At 45.6% G+C, this 23,286-nt stretch overlaps 1 protein-coding gene and 1 pseudogene across 7 annotated transcripts in view; one reads left to right on the forward strand and one right to left on the reverse strand.

Moving 5' to 3' along the window:
- Positions 1-437: 437 nt before the first annotated feature.
- The window catches only part of ILF3 (interleukin enhancer binding factor 3), a 38,533-nt gene continuing 15,684 nt past the window's right edge, over positions 438-23,286 (forward strand). For 5 of the 6 annotated variants that reach the window (XM_080930617.1, XM_080930618.1, XM_080930619.1 and 2 more), the window contains exons 1-5: positions 438-575; positions 21,473-21,570; positions 21,886-21,924; positions 22,309-22,538; positions 22,929-23,106. In XM_080930617.1, the coding sequence (XP_080786743.1) occupies positions 21,568-21,570; positions 21,886-21,924; positions 22,309-22,538; positions 22,929-23,106 (450 nt within the window). In that variant the 5' untranslated portion in view covers positions 438-575; positions 21,473-21,567. The remainder of the gene's footprint in view (positions 576-21,472; positions 21,571-21,885; positions 21,925-22,308; positions 22,539-22,928; positions 23,107-23,286) is intronic. The other variant, XM_080930620.1, reaches the window with a different exon arrangement.
- LOC308430720 (zinc finger protein 513-like) lies at positions 6,431-7,925 on the reverse strand (annotated as a pseudogene). Its single transcript has one exon. The product of its transcript is annotated as a zinc finger protein 513-like (transcript).

Genomic DNA, 23,286 nt, shown 5'->3' on the forward strand with positions numbered 1-23,286 from the left:
TTGCGTCACGTGATAACGGTCGCTCGGAAAAACCGCCATTTGAAAAAAAACCAAACGAAATAGATGAGCTCTCATCAGGTGATACGGGTCTACCAATAGTGAAAACGAGTCAAGAAACAACAACCCAAAGTCCTGTCACATGATGAAAGCGAAGCCAGGCACTATCATGTGACCCACCAAACCCGTGAGAGAACCGGCCAGACGTTGACGTCACGCAGTCAGACCCAGTCCCTAAGTCGACATCACGTGATACGTCGCCCGCCTCCCCCGCCCCCTCCCAACCCATTTCGTCTCACCCGCCCACTGGGGGCTGGGCCTAGGTTAATAGTCCACGTGACGCGGGGGCGGGGCGCTGCCAGTCACGTGGTCCTGCACCTCCCCGGCGCGTGCCCGCCTGCTCGCCCCCGGCCCCCGGCTCCTCCTCCTCTTCTCGCCATTGCAGTTGGGACTGAAGCAGCCCCAGCGAAAACCGCGTGGCTTTTTTTTTTTTTTTTGAAGAGGGTTGTGAAGAATCCGGAAGGCTGGTGGCAGGAGGGCGGCGGCGCCTGAGGACGAAGGACTGGAACGCAGACAAGGTACGCGGCAATGTGGCGTCTCCCGCCTCTGCCCCTCCCCCCCGCCCGTTTTCCCACTTGTCAGCGAGAGCCGGGCTAAGGAGACGCTTGTGTCAGGGCTGTTGCTATCCCGCCGACCCTCCCCTTCACTTTGGTCTTCCATCTCTCAGCGTCTCGCTCCTTCCTCCTCTGGCCTCGCTCCCGCGCTTGGCCGTTACTCTCCCCCATTGTGCGGAGGAAACAAAATGGCGGCGGCAGTACCCCCGTGCGCGCGCATCCATTCTCCCCCCTTCGTGGCCCCCTTGGTCCAGGCCTAGGCGCTGCTCCCGGGGGGTGCACATGCACTGTAGTACCCTCCCCTCTCCCTGGGCTGCTTACTTTCCCCCAGCCCGAGCTTTTGTCTGTTGCTTTGGCCTCGCGCACGCGCGCACGTGTTGGAGCACACACCCCCTCACATCCAGAGCATCCCAGCGGGTGCAGAAGGGAAAATCTTCCTTTACCCGCTTTACCTCTTTGTTCAGGTACATCCCTGGCTTCTAGAAGGATGCCAAATTCATCCCAGTTCCCAGGGCGGGAAACATGTCTTTGTCCTGAACTGGGTCCCACGAATCCCTTTCCCTAGACGATCGTTGAGCGAATGGACTCATCGAGTTTTCAAAGCCCGGATCTGTAGGTTTCCTCCAAATCGAGACCCAAACTTAACGATTGTTCGAGTTTCTCGACCTTTTAGACCAGGTGGTTTCCATTTATGGTGATTCCCATCTTGTTGAGGCTTTGCCTCTAATCCCCAAAACGCTGATGTGGTGTGATGGTTGGGACACTGTGATCTGTAGATTGGCATGATTGAAGTCTTTTGAACGTGCGTGCTTTAAGTTTTATTTATTTCTTCAAGCATTTGAGTGGTGGGAATTCACTTTAGGTCATTACACAATTGGGGTAAACTACCTGAGGTGTATAACGATCTGTTTGATCCCCCCACACCCCCTTAAGGGTCCAAAAATGGAAAAGAGCTAAAGAGCCATCTCTTAGTAAAATTGCTAGTAAGTTGTGTTCAGGGCATGTGCTGGATCAGCAAAGAGGCATCAGTTTCTGTGGTACCCCTCACTGTTGGGATTCAAGTATTCTGAATGTATCTTTCTGGTTTAAAATTCTGTTTTATTTAAAATGTCCAGTAGGATGATAATGGCATGTCCACAGGAAAAGGAGAAGTTTATGACTTCTAGTGTTTTTCCCTCACGTTTTTTGTGGGTGGGATCCTCTGCTGAATGATTATAAAGTTTTATCACTATTCTGAGTGGGACCCCTTGGGGTAGCTACTGCTGTCACCAGCCTGTGAATGAAGTGAGGAACAGCGGCAAAGGAGAAAGGCCACTGTAGGTACTACTGCTTTTGTCCATTAGAGCTGTGTGGTCTTTGTCCCTTAGTTGGCATGTTGTGAGTAGCTCCTAGCTGCTGGGATTTGTGAATGGGATCTGCAGGCCCTGGGTATTTTGGGTGGAAATGTGCAGTGCAGATTGGAGGTTGGTGGTGACTGTTAGGCTGGCCTTGGCAGAGCTGGGTGCTGTATCAGTCGCTGTCTGCTGATTTTGGACCGCCTGGGATTCCCCTCCTACTGGAACTGAAAAGGGTGTGATTGTTTTCTAGGCTCATGTTACTGTGAATAATCTCTGCGTGCTATTCTTTATTTCTCTCAACTTCTGATCTTTGACTACTTGCTAAAGTTTTGACTCTTTTTTTTTCTTTTTTCTTTTGAAGTTGTGTCTCACTGTGTAGGCCTAGAATTTAGAATCCTCTGCCTCAATCTTCAGGGCTGGGATATGTTTATATGTCACTACAACAAACCTTTCTCCCCTCAACCCCCAGCCAGCCTTTTGCTCTATGGGCAAGACATCCTAGTATGGTCAGGAGCTGGCACAGTAAGAAGGTATAGATGTGAGTTAGAATTTTTTTTTTGCATAGAATCTCACTATGTAGCCTGGGTGGCCTCTTAACTCTTGAAGATCCTCCTGTCTCTGCTTCCTGATTGCTCGGATTAAAGGTATGTATCATCACATCTGGCTAGAAGTTCTTTCTGGGCTGGGTCAGCTCTTTGCTCTCCCCCTCCTCGGATGAAGTCTCATTTTGAAGTCCTCGCTGGCCCCAAAGTGCTTTAATCTGAGGCAGGGATGCAGGCTATGCTGCTATGCCTTTTTTTTTTTTTTTGAGTTCCTAGTTACTTTTCTTGGTCTAGGGGAATGATTCTTTTACTTTTTAAAAAAGATTTATTTATTTTATTTCTATGAGCACAGTGTAGCTGTTTTCAGACACATGGGAAGAGGGCATTAGATCCCAGGTGGTTGAGAGCCACCATATGGTTGCTGGAAATTGAACCTAGGACCTCTGACAGTCAGTGCTCTTAACCACTGGGCCATCTCTCCAGCCCTAAGGGAGTGATTCTTACCCTTCAGAAGTGTAGATAATTTATTTTGGCTGTGCAGATACATTTTATTGTTAAGTGATACATTTAAGTCAGAATCAGTTACCTATTGTCAGTTCTTTGATTACTTGATCCATTCTGAAAGATGGGTAACCTCACCATCAAGTATATCAATGTTTATGGCCCATGACTTTGTAACTTTTTTTCCCCTGAGGCTCTGTAGGCCAAGTTGGTCTTTTTTTTTTTTTTTTTTAAAGATTTATTTATTTATTTTATGTATGTGAGGACACTGTAGCTGTCTTCAGACACACCAGAAGAAGACATAGGATTCCATTACAGATGGTTGTGAGCCACCATGTGGTTGCTGGGAATTGAACTCAGGACCTCTGGAAGAGCAGTGAGTGCTCTTAACCGCTGAGCCATCTCCCCCCAAGTTGGTCTTAAACTCAGAGACTCCCTCTGCCTCCAGACTGCTGGTTTTTTTTTTTTTTTTTTTTTGAAAGAGGGACACATGTTGTAGTCAAGGTTAGTCTAGCTTTAGGCTCTTGTTTAGACTTTCCAATGGTGGGGTTGCCACCCTGCCAGTGATTGAGCCTTTTCGGATCCCATTAGGGCTTATTTTTCCTGTGTTCTGTATATTTGGTGCTTTTTCTTTGATTATAGTAAAGTCCTAGGGAGAAAGATTTACTACTTACAGTGGTTTAGAATTAGAGCAAAAGAGGCTTGACTGAAGTCTGCACAGTGAATGAAGAGGGTTGTGGCTTTTGGACTTCAGAGTATTGATGCAACCTTCAGCTGTGTCTGAAGCTGCAGTGGTTGCCTCCTTCCTGCTTCATTTGTAAGTGCTGAGACAGGAAGGCAAGGGAGTGAGAGAGCCTCATTTATCTTGAACTTTGTAAGCCTTTACTAGTTTGGTTATGTTAGGTTCTTGAGATTTTTTATTTTTATTTTTTACAAGACAACATGTCTTAGGCGATCTTATAACAATGGACAGTTGGACAATCAACAGTCACTTCTTTTTCTTTATGGGTGTTTTGCTTGCATGTATGTCTGCACACCACATGTCTATGCCTAGTATCTGAGGAGATCAAGAGAGTGAGTGCATTGGGTCCCATGAAGAAGCTGGAGTTATGGGTGGCTGTTAACCAATATGTGGATGCTGGGAATTGAATTCTTCTCTGGTGTAAGCACAAGTATTCTAAAACCACGAGCCATCTCTTGAGCTCTTAGCTCCTAGCTTCTCTTTTCTCCTTTTTAAATGTCTTGTAGAGGGATGTCCAGTTGAAACTTTGTTTCTGATAAAGATAGGGAAAATACAAGTGAGGGCAGGCAAGATGGCTTAGTAAGGAAAAGTACTTGTTGCCAAGCTTGACAACTTAGTTCTGTTTCCAGAATCCACAGGAAATGAGAGGACTCCTAAAGGTTGTTCTCTGACCTGCACGTGTTTGCCATAATGGTATGGGTATACCCACACCACATACACAATAAACAAATGGAATAAAAATTTTAAAGGAAAAAAAAAAACCACAAACAGTGTAGTAGTTTGTTTTCTGTCTTGCCACTTGTATATGTTATGTGTATGTTATGGTTTTTGGGAGATGATGCCCAAGGCCTTGTGCCTCAGGTTCTAAACAATTAGCTATGGTTGTAGCTTGAAAAGAAACAACTGTTTGTTTATTTTGGTTTTTTTGAGACACTGGCTGTCCTGGAACTCACTATGTAGAACACCCTGTCCTCAAACTTAGATCTTGTTTGTCTCTACCTCCCGATTGCTGGCATTAAAGGCGTGAGCCACCATCTGTTGAAAGATGTATTTATTATTCAAAGGCTTTTCTTTTTTTACATTAAAGTTTTAATTATGTGTCTGTTTGTGTATGTGCAAGTGAACACAAGTGGCTGAGGAGGACTGTTGTATTGGATTTTCCTGCAGGTGAAGTCACAGGCAATTGTGAGCCACCACCCCACCCATTGTGGGGGCTGGGAATCAAATGGGTCCTCTGTAAGAACTATATGAGTTCTTAACCAATGAACTATATTTACCCAGTATTTCCCGAGGTATCTGCCCTCCTTTTTGAGTTCGGGGTCTCACTTTGTAGTCCTGGCTGGCCTGTGGTTTCTGTGCCTCAACCTCAAAAGAGATACGCTCCTGCTGTTAGCTGAGCTTGGGTCTGTGCCTTTTCTTCCTTTCTGGTTTGTTTGTTTTGTATTTTGACGTAGCTGTGGCTGCTCTGGAACTTGCTGTGTAGATCAGGCTGACCTGGAACTCACATAGATTCACCTCCACCTGGAATTAAATTATCACACCCAAGTTTTCTTTCTTAGATTTATTGCATTTTGTTTGTGTGTGTTCATGCACACATGTGAGTGCAGGTACTGTCAACAGTTAGAAGAGGATGTTGGTTCTCTGGACCTGGGTTACGTGGGTGCTGGAAATGGTCCTTAGGTCCTCTGCAAGGACAGCACAAGCTTTTAACCATTCTGCCCCCTTCACTTTTTTGAGACAGGGTTTCACTGTGTGTTAGTTCTGGCTAGCCGGGAACTCACTGCATAGTCTAGACTGACCTCAAACTCATGAGTTCAGAGATCCATGTGCCTCACCCTTCCAAGTGCTGTTGGGATTAATGGCATGCCCCATTCCAACCAGATACTGTCTTATTTTTTTGAGACAATGTCTCATTTTGTTATTCAGGCTAGCCTCCAATTCAGAGCAGTCCTTCTGTCTTATTCTCTCAAATGTGAACACAGGCATCAGCCATTATGCTTGGCTTTTAAGGGTCATTGTCTTCTGAACCACATCTAAGCATCAAGGATAATTTAATTTTGTATCCTGTCATTAGGGTGTGCTATGTCCCTATTGTGTATGACCCTGGGTGGTTAGTATGCAGTGGCTTCTTTGGCATTTTTGGAGTGCATGACTGGGTTTTCAAGGCATGCTGCACAGTTGTTATTTCATCTTGGTTCAGCACTTGGCTGTGGGTGGGGTCATCAGTCTTTTCTAGTTGCTGCTCTGATGTTGCATGCCCTATGACTGCTAACACTTGGTTTCATCTGAGGATGTTGGATTTCTTGGAGCTGGAGTTACATGGGTGCTGGAAACAGATCTTAGGTCCTTTGCAAGGGCAGCACATGCTCTTAACCGTCCAGCCCCCTTCTTCCCTTCCTTTTTCTTTTTTTCCCTTCAGTTAGTGTTTCCTTTATTACAAAGCACTGAAATAAGTTAAAACAGTAAAAGGTTGGGCAGTTCCCAATCAGTTCATCCATGGCCCTTGGGAGCAGTGGCGGTGAATCCAAGGTCCTAACCACTTAGCTCATCAGATACATGAGCCAAGACAAGGCCCCTGGTCTATATGGCCCCCTGACCAGTGGGGGAGAAGGGGAAAGGTGGTTTTCTAGTCTATTTGTATAAAATGCAGGAGGTGTAAGGGCTAATTCCTAGGGCCTCAGGTAAAAAGAACCTAGTTCAAGGTGAGTCTGTATGAAGAGCCCTGCTACTAGTAGCACCCAAGGCTGCTGGACCCAGGGTGCTCAAAACAGAAGGTGGGCTTTAGGGCAGAGTCCAGGCCCTCCTGCTCCACCATGGCCATGCACTTTCTGATGATGCTTGTAGTTGTCCTAGTGGCCCATGATGTAGGCGCAGGTGGCACAGTGGAAGGACTTCTGGCCCATATGTCGCAGCATATGACTTTTGAGGTTCATGCTCTGGTTGCAGCTGTAGTTGCAAAGGTTATACCGAAATGGTTTGTCACCAGAGGATGCAACAGTGACTGCCGCTTGAGGTTTGCCAGGTTGCCACAGGCATGCGGACAGAGGGGGCACTTGTAGGTCTTTTCTCCTGTGTGGATACACTGGTGCCGTTTCAGGTTATCCAGATGAACAGAGGCATATGGACAGCAGGCACGGCGAGAATCTCACCACTTGGGTTCATGTGCCGAGCCAGGTGGTTGGGGTGGTGAGTGGCAAAGGGCATAGATTACAGGCAAAGCCTTTGTCATTAGGGCCCTGGAGTCCCCCACTGGAATCCTCTCCAGCCTCTCCTGGAATGCAGCACCCACACATGGCAGATCCCACCTTGCTTCCCTCACCCTTCTCTCAGTTCTTGTTCACAGCCTGGGCAGGTCCAAGAGAACAGTAGCTCTGGCAGTGGTTCTGATCCGGTACCACATAAACCCTCCCCTTCACCCCGCAGCAGTCCACAGTCTGGCAGGAAACTGGTACCACCTGGTGGCATGTGGAGGCCAGGTTGGTCGTGGAACACAGCAATCAAAAGCCACAGTTGGGCAGGGAGGAGTGGGAGGTCCAGTGTGGGTGTTCTGATGCCACCTCAGGTTGCCCAGGATGCTGCACGCAAAGGGGCAGGAGGGGAGCAGTGGTACGGCTTCTCTCTAGTATATGGGTTTGAGTATGTGGAGTCAAATTGACAGCTGGGCTGAGTCATAGGGGCAGCGGCCACAGGGAATGTAGTTGTTCTCCCGGGAACGACTTCCCTGCTGTGTGTCTGCATGCACCAGTTTAGGTGGCTTCGTGGGACAGGAAGGTGCAGAGGCAGCAAGAGTACTGTAGCCATGGGAGCAGCAGGGGACCCCCACCGGCCCCTCCTGTGGCCCCTCATCTGTCGGCCCCCCACACAGCTGACAGTCTGGACCTGACCTCTCATCCCTGGCCTCTCCTGGACCCCTGGCTGGCTCCTCAACTTCACTCTCAACACTTAGTGCCCGGCATCCCCCAGACTCAGCCCATATGGAAGTCCAGGTCTGGTCCCCTGAGAGTCTCCTTCAGAGTCTCTCTCAAAACCCATGAGCTGGTCATTGTAGTCATGTTCCTCCTCTTCCTCTTCAAACTCCAGATCTTGGCCTAGTAGCAAATCACTCTCTAACACCAGGGCCCCAGGTGCTTCGTTGAAGGAATCTTCAGAATCCACTTTGACTCCCTCGCATTTCACGGTGTGGATGGTTTTGCTTCCTTGGGGCAACTCCATTGCCCGACAAGCCTCCAGGCCAAGCCATTAGTCCTTGCTCTTAGGGTCCAGGAGCCGCCCTCATATGCCTGTGCGTGTCCTGGGCAGGCCCTGGCCCTGGAACCCAGCTCAGGTCACTCCTGCTACCACAGCCACTTCCATTCCTGGAGCCCTTCCCTTTCTTAAGACAGGGTTTCGATGTGTAGTATGAGCTTGTAGCCAGTGTATGTGTGCTGTGTGTTTTCCCTTTCAAGACAAGGTTTCTCTGTGTAACAACTCTGGCTGTCCAGGGACTCACTCTGTAGACCAGGCTGGCCTTGAAATCACAAAGATCTGCCTGCCTCTTCTCCAGAGGGCTGGGATTAAAGGCATGTGTCACCACTGCCTGGCCTTCGTGTATGGCTTTAAAGAACAAAGTGTTGCCTTAGATTTGTTTCTGGATGTGCTGTTTGGGAGTTTTTGCAGGTTAATTGTTGCTCTTCATTCATAATTTATTTAAAAAGCCCAAGCCAAAGGACTAGGGCTGTAGTCTCAGGAGGCTGCAACAAATATGGTGTGAACTTGGGAGTTGGAGGGGAGCAGAGTTAGTTTAGACCCATTTAAAACAATATCAGAGTGTAGAAAATACCAGCATCACAGAAAAAAGCTGTTCAATCTCTGTACACAGGGACTTGTGCAGCCACGCAGGGTGCCTGACCACAGCTATACCACTTAGGTGTGTATCTTGGGGAGGGGAGCTTGATTTTTTTTTTTTTTTTTTGGTGTGTTTGCCTGAATCTATTAATTTTTTTCTGCCATTAAAAATTCAGGGCCTCACACATGCAAAGCAAAGATGTTATGTAGCTCAGGCTAGCCTTGACCTGCTAGCAACCTCTCAAGTGCTGGTGACAAAAGCCCATAAAATTAGCAGGATGGAGGCTGAGGCAGAAAGGTGTCAAATTTGAAGTTAGCATGAGCTACCAAGTGACAAACTGTCTCAAAACAAAAGTGACTAGACAGGGTGATACCTTTAATGAAGAAAGCAGAGGCAAGTAGATCTTGGTGAATTAAGATCAGCCTGGTTCATGGTGAATTCCAGGCCAGGTAGGGGTACATAATGAGACTGTCCTTGTCCTCAGCCCTCGTAGAAAAAGGAAAATGAAATGGGGGCTTAGTAAGTGGTTAGGAACTTGTTTTTACAGAAGATTCAATTTTGGTTCCCAGCACCCAGGTCTGGAGACTCATAGTTACCTGAAAGTCAAGCTACAGGAGATCCAACACCATCTCCCGGCCTCTACTGGCACCTGCATACATTTGGCATCCCCATACACAGAAATAAAAATAAATCTTAAAGGGGGAAAAAAGAACAAAAGATGGACCTGTGAGGTAGCTCAGGGCTAAAGGTGCTTGTTGTACAGGCCCAAGGAAAAAGGGAGGAGAAAAGGAGCAAAAGACTGACCCTTGTGCCACGTCTTTGACATCCACTAACAGAATGTAGAGCATGTATATGCACACAAATACAAAAGTTCTAAAACATTGAAAACTTTGTTTTGATTTTTTTTTTTTTTTTTTCTTTTTGGAGACAGGGTTTCTTTTTGCAGATCTGGCTGTCCTCCAACTCGATTTGTAGACCGGGCTGGCCTTGAACTCAGAAATCTGCATGCTTCTACCTCCTGCTGGATTAAATGCTTGCACTATACCAGGTTCTGAAGGGGGAAACCCTGTCTCTTAAGAAAAAACAGCCTAGCTGGCAGATCTCTGAATTTGTGGCCAGCCTGGCAGGTGTGTCAAGTTCAGGGCAACTAGGCCTATATACAGAGACCCTGTCTCACCAGATCTCTCCCCCCAGACCATTACAACAAACCTTTCATAGTGTTGTTTGGGTCTGGCCTTTGTGTGTTCTCCTGGTTAAACTGTACACCACCATCCCAGGAATGCTGTGTAGCAACAGTGGAGCGGTATATTCAAGCCTTGTTAGTTTTTGTTTTTTTAAGACAGCATCATTGTGAGGACTTGGGTTGGTCTTCACTTCTCAGTTGTCCTGCTCAGCCTCAGGTGCTGCTGTGAACACAGATGCACAGCACCATGCCCAGCTTAATGAAGCCTGAGGCTGCAGTGCTGCCAGGGGAGAGAAGCTGGCAAGTTGTACATTCTACAGTAGCTTCACTTTCTTTGTGTGAGGTGTATGCTCATGTGTGCACCTATGTGTGTTCACCTGTGTATGTGCCTGCCCATAGAGGTCAGAGGAGGACATTGCACGCCCTGCTTTATCACTTTTTTTGCCTTTTTCCCTTGAGCCAGGGTCTCACTAAACCCAGAGCTTGTCATTTCAACTAGACTGATTGGCCACTGAGCATAGGAGCTCTACCAATCTCCCCATGGCTGGCCATTACCATCAAACTCTGGGCCTTGTACTTCTATAAAAAACTGCTATTTATTGCCTACTGAGCCATCACCCCAGCCCTGCAATTCTGTGTCTGTGATAGTTTTTCCTTTTTGTGGTGGTTGGGTTTGAACAAGGGCCTTTTACTTCCTTTACCACTGAGCTATAATCTCATCCTCTGACATTAACATGGTGATTGGGTGATCGAGCGCCAGTGGGTATGGATGGGATCCCTGTACCCAGGGCAGTATTCTTTGTCTCCATGTGCTAATGTCCGAGTCTTGGTCAGACTGTTCGCTCTGGCTTTGCAAGTTGTTTCAGAGAAAGGACCTGGGTACAGTGTGTTTATCTGGCTTCTTAGCTGTGTGTGCAGCTGCAATTATTTCAGAATGAAATTTCATTTACCATACCCGACAGGGCAACTGTCCTCTGAGCTACAAGCATAGGTAACACAGTAAGACCCCATCTTCTTTCCCTCTTTTCCTCTTGTGTATGTATGTGTGGTGTCTTCCCCTTGTGAGTGTTGCATTTTGGCGTACAGGTGTGTACAAGTGAGTGTGGAGGGCCAAAGCTGAGCCAGGCGTCTTTCTTGCTTATTCCCATTTGATTGAGGCAGGGTTTCTCAGATGAACACAGAGCAGAGTTGCTAATCTGGCTGGCCAGTTTGCTCAAGGAATTCTTTCCCCTGCCCACTGAATGCTGGGATTACAGGGCTGTTGTGTGGAATCTGAGAGTCCAAACTGGTTCTCAGGCTTGAACAAAGTACAGTGAGCACTTTATCATTGAGTCCTCTCCCCAGCTCAGGACTCCAGTTCTTTACAATGTTCACACAGAGAACTGGTGGTATGTTTCACTTGTAGAATTCTTATCAGTTTGCTGAAGACCACTTCCAGCACCTCCAGAAAAGTGAAAAGGTAACCTTTGTTACAAGAAATGACACCTGTATACTCCCTACTAAGGTGGTTTGAGAGATGGTTCTGTTTCCCTCCTAACTAGAGAAAACACATTGAGAAGAAGTAGACTTAGTAAATTGAACACTACTGTGCTTTGTTTGTTTGTTTAAAGATCTTGTATGGGCATGGTGGCACACACCTTTAATCATAGAATTTTGAGACAGAGGCAAGCAGATCTCTGTGAGTTAACAGGCCAGCCAGTTAGAAAGTTCCTTGTCTTGCTGCAGGGTGTCTCTGCCTTGAGTTTGGAGAGGGAAGGTTGCCTTCTGTTAAATATCTTCCACAATATTGCAGTCTCTCGCAGTTCAGGAAGTTGATAATTTTGCTATCTTATATTTTTAGTATTATAGTTCTGATAGCAGAGTTGTGGGTACACTGGTTGCTTTTGCAGTTATGGGAGCAAATCAACCTACTCTGCACATAAAAGGCCTGTGTACTATTGCACCACAGCCCTGCTCCATGCTGTCCTGTTGATCCTTACAGTCTACTGCTCTTACCTAAAGCTGTTTCCTTTCTTCTTTGGGTTTTCTTTCTTTAACAAAAATTTCTATGTGTGTGTTTTGCCTACATATGCATTTGTGCATTGTATGTGTGCAGTGCCCAAGGAGGGCACTTCCCTGGAACAGATGGTTGTGGGTGCAAGAGCCACTGAGCCATCTCTCCAGCCTCTTTTGAATTTTTGTTCAGGTTTTTTTTTGTTTGCTTGCTTTTTTATTTTGGTGGTATTAGGAATTGAGTGCAAGTTAGTTCTTAATGTATGGTAGATAAAACTCTACCTTCAAGCTGTGTTCCCAGCCTACACTCACTTTTTTTCTGGTCTCACTGTGTAACTCTAGTTAGCCTGGAACTCCTTATGTAGACCTGGCTAGTCTCAGAAATTCACCTGCCTTTGTCTCCTGAATACCAGGGTTAAAGGCCTATGACACCTCATCTGACAGAGGTGTTTGTATATCAGTGTGGCTGCTGGGAACTGAACTTAGCTATATATATCTTTTTGAGACAAGGTCTCTTGCACCTTAGGTTTGCCTTAAATTTAGGATCCTCATACTTTCACCTGAGTGCTGGGATTACAGGACTGCATCACACCTGCTCATTAAGGATGTCTTAACAAAAAAAGAGGGAAGACCTTGATGGGGGGCAGTCCTTCGAATTAATAGTTTGAATTGAAGATTATTCTTGTTCATTTTTGCTTAGCTGTAGAAACTGGTACCGGTGGAAGGAACAAGGGCCCCTTGAAAGAATACCCCCTTCCTCCCTCCCTCCCTCCCTTTATTCCTTCCTTTCTTCGTTCCTTCCTTCCTTCCTTTCTTCCCTTCTTCCTTCCTTCCTTTCGTTTATTTATGACTACACTGTAGCTGTTTTTAGACAGACCAGAAGAGGGCATTTGGTCCCATTGCAGATGGTTGTGAGCGACCATGTGGTTGCTGGGAATTGAACTCAGGACCTTTGAAATAGCAGTCTAAACCACTCTTAACTGCTGAGCCATCTCTCCAGCCCAAGATTTTCTTTTTAACTTCACAGGAAACACTATTCCTTTTTCTTTTCTAAGGTGTGAGGGTTTGCTTGCATGTATGTATATGCACCCAATATATGTAGTGTCTTCAGAGGCCAGAGGAGGCAGTCAGATCTCTTGGAATTGGAGTTAAAGTTGTAGATGTTTGTGAGCTGCTATGTGGATGATGGGAGCTGAGCTAGTCTTGAGAATTGAGATTTGTATGAGAGCTTTTGATCTCTGTCAAAGTTTAGATTGTTAGCAGCTGGCTGGGCTGCTTTCAGATTGTAGAAATCTGTTGTATAATCAAAGGTGAAGCGAGGAACTCCTGGGTGTTACACAGTGCTTTCAGCTTAAAGCCAAGCCACATTTACTGTAAGATTAGCATGCCCCTTCAGGATCATTCCCCACAGTGTTCGAAGCAGCCCATCACATACTCAGGTGATCTCGTATGAACTTTCTCCCCATTTTAACTGGTTTAAAGTTAAAGGCTAAAGCCTGTGATTGGACAGTGGAGTGTTGAGTGGGACTGGATGGTTTGAGAGTGGGGGCAGGTAGAGAGGCAGAAGAGTATGAGAGGGGAATGAGGGGAGGTGGAAGCCATGATGGACCAGAATCACTTGGCCAGGAGAAACTGCATACAAGTAGCAAAGCGTCTTATAGCTGAGGAACAAATTAGTATATTGTTAGATTTGCCCAATCTAGGCTTATAGGTTATAATAACTGGATTGTGCATTTTTTATATAAGCTTATTGGTGTTAGAAATGCCAGCAGTGGGTATCCTGGTGCCTGAGCTTGAGTCCCAAGCCCTGGAGATGTGTAGATTCTGTGTGGAGTGATGTGGCAGGGCTAGGGGCTTCTTGCTAATTTTGTTTCTACAGAAGAATCTTTCATTTAGGAAGTCTCTGCTTGAGGGCTCCTGGTCAGTTCATGACATGCAGATCCTGGGCTTGTACAGAGACAGGGAGGCTTGTTTGGTAGATCTTTAGCAGCAGCCTAGCTCTGTCATTGTTGACAGATGATTGGTTCTTTTGTTTGTTTTGCCCACCTGAATCAAGAGCCATCTTCATCCATTGTAGTTAAGTATGGAGAGAGGGCCCTGGAAGGGTACCCTACAGGTAGGCCAGGTGTGGTCATTAGCAGCCTGATAGAGCCTCCTGAGTCAATTTGGTGGACCTATTGGTGGCATCAGAGGATGAAATTAGGCAGCTTCTGTTGCTAAGGCAAGCCCATGTGTTTTCTGCTCAGCAATGATTGTGGTAATCAGAAGATTGACTGATTACTGATGCTGGTATGAAGACAGAATACTGCGCGGCTACTCTCTTTGATGCCGTAGTCCAATGAATACCTCCATTCCTGTGGTTAGGAGGTTGGCCTTTCCTCCCCTTTCCTTTTTCTCCCTCTTTCAGTGTCTCAACTATGTAGCCACGGCTGGCCTTGAACCCTGCATCCTTGAACCTGTATCTCCTAAGCACTGGGATTACGGATTGGTACCACCACCCTGTTTATACAGTGCTGGGGTGGGAACCCAGGGCTCCCTGCCTTGCTATTCCTGACCTCACTAGCTGAGCTCCAGCTGTAGCCTCAAAGTGTTTTTTAAGCTTCCTTCAATCACCTGAGCCAATTGTCTTCCTTTAAAAAGTGTTCAGAATAGAGTGTAGTGAGTTGTTTTTCTCTTGTTATCTTTGTGGGCTTCTAGATTTGTATTTGGCTGTGCTGAATCCCTTTTATGTATGGTTTGTAACTTGTATATAAGACAAAAGCTTCAAGTTTGCAACAGAGAACTTAATAGCTGTAAACACAGCTGAGGTTGCTCACTGACATTGCTCTCTGTGTCCTACAATTTTTACACTATATATGATGATCTGTAGACTCTGTCCATCCTTCAGTCATTTGAATTATTCAGTTTTTGCTTTCTTTGTGTGTGTGTGTGTGTGTGTGTGTGTGTGTGCACACGTGCGCGCGCGCTCTCACTGATAGATATGAAGGCCTGGAGGCTAGTGTAAAGTTATCACCTTCAGTTTTTTTCCACCTTAATTTTTGAGACAGTGTCACTTACAGAACCAGGAGTTTGCTCTTTCTTCTAAACAGATTACCAGCCAACATCGGCAATCTGTCTTTCTTCCCCAGTTTTGGAGTCACAGACCAACACTTACTACTGTGCTTGACTTATGTGGATGCTGAGGATCCTAACTCAGGTTCTCATGCATTCACTTGACCCATTAAACCATCTTCACAGGCCAGTTCTATTTCAGTTTTTTTTTAAAGAATCATTTATGTATTATTACATATCTGCATGTCAGAAGAGGGCACCAGATCCCATTACAAATGGTTGTGAGCCACCATGTGGTTGCTGGGAATTGAACTCAAGCACTCTGGAAGAGCAGCCAGTGCTCTTAACCTCTGATCCATTTCTCCAGCCCCCAATTCTTTATTTAAGTAGATAATTTATTGTGCATATGTTGGAGTGTGCTGTATGTTTGCTTGCATGCCTCGAATATGGATGCAGAGGGCAGATAAGGATATCAAATGTCCTGTGTCACTCTTACTTATTTCCCTTGAAAAGGGCTTCTCTCTGGACCTGGAGGTAGGCTGGCAGCCAGCAAGCCTGATCCTCCTGTCTTAACCTTCTCCAGCATTGGGGTTTCTAGGTGGGTGCAGCCATGCCTAGTACCTCCATTTTCCAGTTTTTGGTTTTGTTTTGGTTTGTTTTTTGTTTGTTTGTTTTTGATGCACTAAAGACCAAGGAACAAAGTGTTGCCATCTTACAAAGTTATCTGGAGTTTAGTATTCACAGTTTTTCTAATTTGGGATGTTTTCTTTGGTTTATTTTTTGTTTCTGAGAAAGGATGTCATTAATAAAACTTAATTTTTGAGTGGGTTTTTTGCCTGCATGTATGTGTGCAGTGCCTGCAAAGACCAGAGGAGGATGCCGGATCCCCTGGAACTGGAGTTACAGATGGTTGTGAGTTACCTTGTTTTGCTGGGAACCAAATCTAGGTCCTCTGTCAAGAGTAGCAAGTACTCTTAACTGCTGAGCCATCTCTGCAGCCCCAGATTGTTTTTCTTATTAACACTGGTTCTGGTTTATTCCAGTGATACTTTATCATGAGTGTCTCCTAGGCAGAAAAACTCATGGCTAGAATAAATACCACATTAAAACTTAGCATCAATAGTTGTTAGTTTAAGGGTTTTAAGCCTTAGCCAGCACTAGGTACACCCACTGGGAGATGGGAGCCACAACCTCTGCAGGAGCAACACTTAAGGCCATTAGCTCATCTCAAACCCCCCCTTTAATTAAAATGCAAGTATATTATGCATATGTGTTCATGATATTTGGGAGGGATGTGAGTGTAACATGGCACATGTATGACAATCAGAGGACAGCCTGTGGGAACTCTGCTCTCCTTGTACTTACATAGTTCAGTGGATTAAACTCAGGCTATCAGGCTTGGTTTTCGTGGTAAGGTCCTTTACCCACTGAGCCATCACCCTTTGCTGTCTCCCAACCGCCCCTTGTTTTTTTAGAGTGGGGGGGGATGGGATGCCCAAGCTGGCCTCAGTGATCTCCAGTTTCAGCTGAGATTACAGTTGAGAGCACTGGGATTACAGACTGTGTCAACACTCAGGGCCTACAGCTCTGTGTGTGTCTGTGAGAGTGTATGCTACACATATGCAGTTACTTGAGGCCAGAAGAGAGTGTTGGATCTCTTGGAGCTAGATCTTTAGTGGTTGTGAGTCACCTGATTGTGGGTGCTTTGCAAGCTCTTAGCTTATTCTTAGCTGCTGCACCATCTCTCCAACTCCGTTCTATGTCTTTTTGAAGTGACACACAGTTCTTAAATACGCCATGTGGTGATTTTGAATGTTGCATACACTCTAGCCCCAAGAAAATCCTCTGTATTTCCTGTTGCATGGATGTCTGTGCACCTCACTTTTGTCTGCTGCTGCCTTAGGAGGCCATAAGAGGGTAGATTTTCCCAAAAATGGATACAGAATGCTGTAAGCCACTATGAAAGTGCTGGGAATTGAACTGTGGTTCTCTGGAAGAGAAGCATATACTCTTAACTGCCAAGCTACCTCTCCAGTCTGCATAAACACACCTGATAGAAACGTAATAAGCACAATTTGTGAGATTTTACAAAGATTTGGTTTGGCTGAGAAGAGTGTACTTGGGGTGACAGCGAGCCATAGCAGACATCTGACTCTCACCCTGGGTATTTTCTGTGCCTGTCAGAATTCAGGCTATGCTTAGTTTTCACGTCTTTGGATTCGCTTTTAGTTATTCCCCACTGGCTCTGCTTTATCAAAACTACAGAGAGTTTATTATGCAGTAAAAGTAAACTAGTGGGGCCAGTGTGTGTAAAGCCCTTTCTGCCACACCTCATGACCCAAGTTTATCCTCAGGATCCACATGGTAGAAGGAACACTTATAAACCCGATCACCACAGGCACACTGTGGCATGCATACATGCCTCCCCTCCAGTTCCACCAAACACACATAAAATAAATATTTAAAAAACAACCAGTGGTATGCACTGTTGCATATCTGTAACCCCAGCACTTTGGGAGGCTAGGGCAGAAGGGTGGCAAGTTCAAGGTTCACCTGGGGGAACTTGGGCAAGATTTCCTTAAACCATGAAAAAGGGCTGGAACATGGCATGGCCAGAGGTAGGATATTTGCCCAACATGCTCATGGCCCTGGGTTTTATTTATTCCCAGTACTGTTTACCAGAACAGAAGACCTGGAGGAACATCTCAAAGAAATGAGCCTCAAGACATCCATCTCCTGCCCAGTGTCTTGCAGTTTTACTCATCCTCTTATATTTTCTTCCTGGGTCATCTCTGGGAAACATCAGGCATGTAGTAATTTGAGCCATGCATTTATCTGAACTAGGTATAAGCAGGTAGATCAAATTATTCTTTCCTTTCCCATAGCTTAAGGCACCATAGTAATTTTTTTCTTGCTTGCTTTTGATTTTTGAGACAGGATCTCACTCTTTAGGCAAGCTCACTTGAAATTCAGAAAGATCCAACTGCCTTTGCTTCCTGGGTGCTAGATTAAAGGTGTCTTCTTTAAGTTTTGTTTTGAAATTTTGTGTGTGTGTGTGTGTGTCTGTCTGTCTGTCTGTCTAGATGTGATGTATGTTCTCTGTGTGCCTGCTTGCAGGTACCTGTGGAGTTCATAAGAGGGATATTGGATCCTCTGGACCTGTAGTTAGAGGAGTGTGTGAACTGCCTGATGTAGGTGCTGGGAACTGAACTTGAAGTTTTGTTTAAGACATAACCTCAGTATATAACTCTGGCTGTCTGCTGTGTAGCTTAGGCTGGCCTCAAATGCACAGAGATCTGTCTATCTACCTCCCGAGTGCTAAGATTAAAGGCATGCTCCATTATATCATGCTAACTTGGATTGTTATTACATCCTTTATGCAGAAGAGTATTTTTTACTTAAGTGTGTGTCCCCGTCCCTGTGTTGGGTAAGTGTTAGAGAGAGTACAAGTGTCTGTCTGGAGTTACAGGAAGGTTTAGTGTAAACTATTCAGTATGGGTAGTTGAATGAACTCCAGTCTTCTACACAGGCAGCTAGTGCTCTTAACCACAGAGCTGCCTTTCTGGCTCTCAGGCATTGGTTTTTGAGATACATTTTCTCTTAACCTAGGCTGGCTTCCTCCACGTCCTATCCTGATGCTGCTCTGCCTTCCAAGAACTGAAATTGGAGGTATACATAGGCATCCTTTTGCAGCACACAGCCTTGTGTAGTTGATTCCCAAGGTGGGTCTAGCCTCTTCCTTTTACATAACGAACCTGCCTCATCTGGCAACAGTACTACTGTTAGAAACAGGAGCTGCTGCTACCATCCTAAGACTCAGAGGGACTTGGACTTTGTGGTTTACACAGGCTGACCAGCTTAGCTTTTAAGATGTGTGGGCTCTCTGTCCTGCAAGAATAAGAAGGAGGTAACTCCAAAGTCACTGGGCTGCGGCTCTTCCCATCTGTGCCTGCTTAGGAGCAGTTACAGTCTAGGCTTGGTCTCCAACCTCTTATCCCACACCTCTGCACTTTCTCCTTGCCTGAATTTTGGCCCCTGAAGCCTTTCTTCTTTTTCCTGAGCCACCTCTGAAACTACCATTCTATGCTTTTAGTTTAACTTTCTAACTGTGTAGTATTGACTGCTAGGCAGTTCTGAAGCTCTTCAGGAAAGTCTCTTTCACCAGTTTTGGCACCTTGTCCTTGCAGCTTATACCTTTTGAGGGTTGTGCCTATAGCCTGTCTTGTAACTAGTGTGGCTGAAAGGCCTCACTGGTGTGATGGAGCAGAGAGGGTGCTGTGGAGGGACTTAGCTGTTCACTGGTGACAGTTGTAGCCTAGACAGGCTGTAGGGCACAGGAGTAGGATAGGTTGTAGTTTGCATGTTGCTTAGAAAATTGTGTGTGTAGCTGCTTTTGCCTTGAAGACTTACGTTGTACATTTGGGTGTCTTAGCTTTTCCAAATGTTCATTTGTCTTTTAATTAAGTACATTAATTTTTTATTGTGTGTGAGTGTGGGGGGGGGCACATGCCATGACATACCTGAGGAGGTTCAGAAGACAGCTTGCAGGAGGAGTTAGTTTTTGCACCCTTACCCCTGCGCCATCCTGCTGGCAGCTACTTCTAGAAATATTGTTTAAAGTGTTCAACAGTTCTGTCCATGCACATAGTATAGTTTAATTATTCTTATTCCCCTACTACCCTGTCATATTCCTACTGAATCCTTTTCAACAAGTCCCTTGCCACACAAGGTTTTTGCTGTGTTTTGGTTTGTTTTTGTTGTTTTTGTTTTTGTTTTGTTTTGTTTGGCTTTTTTTGTTTGTTTGTTTGTTTGTTTGTTTTTTTTTTTTGGTTTTGTTGCTATTTTGTAGCCCATTGCCTTTAATTAAGGTTGCTTGTAAAAGTATGTTTGTGTGGTAGTAGTAGGATCGTTCCATACTCTGGTGCTTGGGCAACATGTACCAATGGTTACAACGTTGAAAAAAAAAAATGATTCCCTGTTCCTCAGCAGCTATTAGCTACTAAGAGGGCCTCAGCTACAGTGGGGCCTCATAAGCCGTTCTTCCCATCTATGCTAAAATGTTGACAGACCCCAAGCAGTGTAGTCTTGTACAGGTAGCCCCAGCTACTTTGTGAGGTTGAGTTCAGTGGCTGGGTCATATCAGGAAGACATGCTTTCACAGTGTTCCTACCACATACTACAGCTCTTAACATTCTGTCTGCTCTCTGTTCTGTGTGTTGTTTCCTAGACCTCAGAGCCAGTGACCAGATGTCATATTTAGGGCAGTAATCACTTATGACTGGTTATGAATCTACATTAGCCCAGGCCCTCTGCAAACAAGAAGCTTCTCTGACTAAGGTTGATAGCACCCATATTTTGATGAACATTTCTACCCATAACATATTTTTGGTAGCTTGTTAATCTTATGTTTAGTTATGTTTAAATTTTTATTACTTTTATTTGTGTCATGTTACCAAGTGGTGGTCAGGGAACAACTTGAGAAATGTAGTTGTTTCACTCCTTCTAATGAGTGGACCCTAGAGTTTGAAGGAAGGTCATCAGGCTTTGTGTAGCTCATTCTGGCCTTTTGTCTCTGTTTGGATGTCTTGTGTGTGTCACCATACTCAACTTACATTACATTTTGAGTTTTAGTGTTGGGGATATTACCCAGTGTCTGCAGTGTGTTAAGAATGTGCTCTACTACTGAGCAACCCCTGTTTTACCACCTGCTCTAGTTTATTTATAAAGCCCAGCATACTTTGTTGTTGGAGTGCAGCCAGTAAAATGAGCATGTGCCTAGCTTATTTGAGTCCCTGTGTTTTGAATCTAGCATACAAACTAAGTAAAAGTTTGATTTCTTTGATGAATGCCTGTCATCTAGCAACTGGAAGATAGAGATAGAAGATAATCAGGAATTCAAGGTCAGCTTTCCTCTGTGTAGAAAATATTAGGCCAACCTGAGCTATAATAGAAAATCCTGCCTTGAAAAGCCAGTCCTAGGATTGGGGAGATGGCCTAATGGATAAATCCAAAAGCTTGCTGCACATGCATAAAAACCTGAGTTAGAGTTTCATTGTCCTTGGACGATGGCCTCATGTAAGATGTAACCTAGTGCTGTAGTGGAACAGAGACAGGAGGAGCCCTAGAGCTTTCTGGGTGGCAGCCTAGGTCTAGGTTTGCTGAGAGGCTCTATTGTTAGGGATAAGGTGAGAAGTGATAGAGCGGGACACCCAATACCACCATGTCCAGAATGTGAGTCCCTGTTTGGTTCTAGAACTGCAAAAGCTAGGCTTGGTGATTCATGTCTGTTGTCCTAACACTTGGTAAGTAGAAGCCAAAGAAAGGATTTAAAGTTTGGGGGCCAGAAAACCCTGAAAGCCTGTCCCCCATGTACAGTGTCATCTGTGCATGCACTACCACCCCACCACATTCCTGGCTCCCCTTGCATGCTATATAGGAAGAGATGAAAGCACAGGGGCAAACAAACACTTTCAGTGTGCCTGTCTTCTCAAAGTCTGATGGTTTTGTATCAGGAAATTTGAGTGAATTGTTTTGGTGCTTTGGCTTGGCTGCCTGGGAAGACAGATGTGTCCTGCTGTAAGCAGGCCCTTTGTGAGCTAGCAACTTTATCCCTACTACCAAGTATTTAGGTGCTGAGATGATCCATTTCTGAGGTATTGAAAACTAAAAGGGTTTTCTGATCTTATAGATAGTTGAAGTATTGGTAACACCAAGGAACTGTCACAATTTGAAAAGATAAGCCAAGGCTGGTTTCCAGATACTACAAGAAAAAAGGAGGGGAAAATGGTAAGACATTTTTTTCCTTTGGTTATCAACACTTTTCCTTCACTTGTACAAAGATGGTCATAGCATGTCCCTAAAGCACTTGATGCTTTTTATCTTAGACATTTGAATTCTCTAAAATAATTACGTGTCATGGTATGAATACAGTAGTCCCCCCTTAGCTGTGTTCTCAATTCCCGCGGTTTCAGTTACCTGCGGTCCACCGCAGTCTGAAAATGTTAAGTGGAAATTTCCAGAAAGAAAAAAAAATTGATAAGTTTTAAATTGTGCGCCGTCCTGATGCCTGCGTCATTCACCTCACTTCATCTCATCACGTAGGCATTGTATCATCATCACTCCATCACAAGAAGAAGAAGGGTGAGTAGGACGATGCTACTTGGAGGGAGACAACACTCACATTCCGTCCTGTCTAAGCCCTTCCTGTGCCTGATTGACTGATTAAACTACCATACCTGTGTGCGTAGAGGTCAAACCCAGACCATATTGGTTTTGGTGCTGTCCGCGGTTTAAGGCTTCATTGGGGTCTTGGAATATGTACCCCGCGGATAAGGGGGGACTACTGTAGTATAGTGATATGTAGAATGCCCCATTTCTGTTGTGGCCTGGAGAGTCTCCTCTCAGGTCCTGGGTCCCATTCCTATAGACTGTCTTCTCTGAAGGAAGGTGTGGCACTCAGTGTGGGGGTGGGTGGTGCTGCTACCTGTTCTTGCATCATTTTTAGCGTAGTTTTCACATTTCCAGCGTCCCATGAGAATTTTTGTGAATGATGACCGCCATGTGATGGCAAAGCATTCTTCAGTGTACCCAACACAAGAGGAGCTGGAGGCTGTACAGAACATGGTGTCCCACACGGAGCGTGCCCTCAAGGCTGTCTCTGACTGGATCGATGAGCAGGAGAAAGGCAACAGTGAGCTCTCTGAAGCAGAAAATATGGACACACCCCCAGATGATGAGAGCAAAGAAGGGGCTGGGTGAGTCTCAGTGTCTCTGTCTCTGTCTGCCTGTATGTATATATGTATGTTTGTCGAGGAGGGCCTAGGTCTTTTCAGACAGGGTCTCATGTAGCCCAGCCTTCTCTTGAATTCCTGATGCTGCCTGCCTCTATCTTGCCTAGCTCATCTAGTGGTTTTTTTGTGAAAGGATCTCACTGGATAGCCTGTGCTGGCCTTTACCTTATTTTGTAGTTCAAGGTAGCATCAAAATTGCAGAGGTCCTTCTGCCTCAGCCCCCTGAGAGCTGGGATTACAGGTCTGTGTCACCATGTGGCACAACTAAGCTAGCATCTCTTCTAAGAAGTGCCAACTCTCTGGGGTCTGGCTAGGTCGGTTTCCCATTGAGCCCGACTTTTGTCTGTCTCTCAGGGAACAGAAGGCGGAACACATGACTAGGACCCTGAGGGGCGTGATGCGGGTCGGCCTGGTAGCCAAGGGTCTTCTGCTCAAGGGGGACTTGGATCTGGAGCTGGTTCTGCTCTGTAAGGAGAAGCCCACAACCGCCCTTCTGGACAAGGTGGCTGACAACCTGGCCATCCAGCTCACTGTGAGTCGTCACCACCACCACCACGCCAGAGGGGGTGGGGGTGGGGGGATCCTAGTTCTGTGGAGAAGAGATGGTCAGAGGAAGGGAGGGCCTCTCTACCATGTGCCAGAGAGCAGGCTCCCTCTTGGCACTTTCTATGTGTTCACCTTGATAACAAGCAGGACACTGGAGCCATGGAGT

This window comes from Micromys minutus (assembly GCF_963924665.1).
Source record: "Micromys minutus genome assembly, chromosome: 16".
NCBI lineage: Eukaryota > Metazoa > Chordata > Mammalia > Rodentia > Muridae > Micromys > Micromys minutus.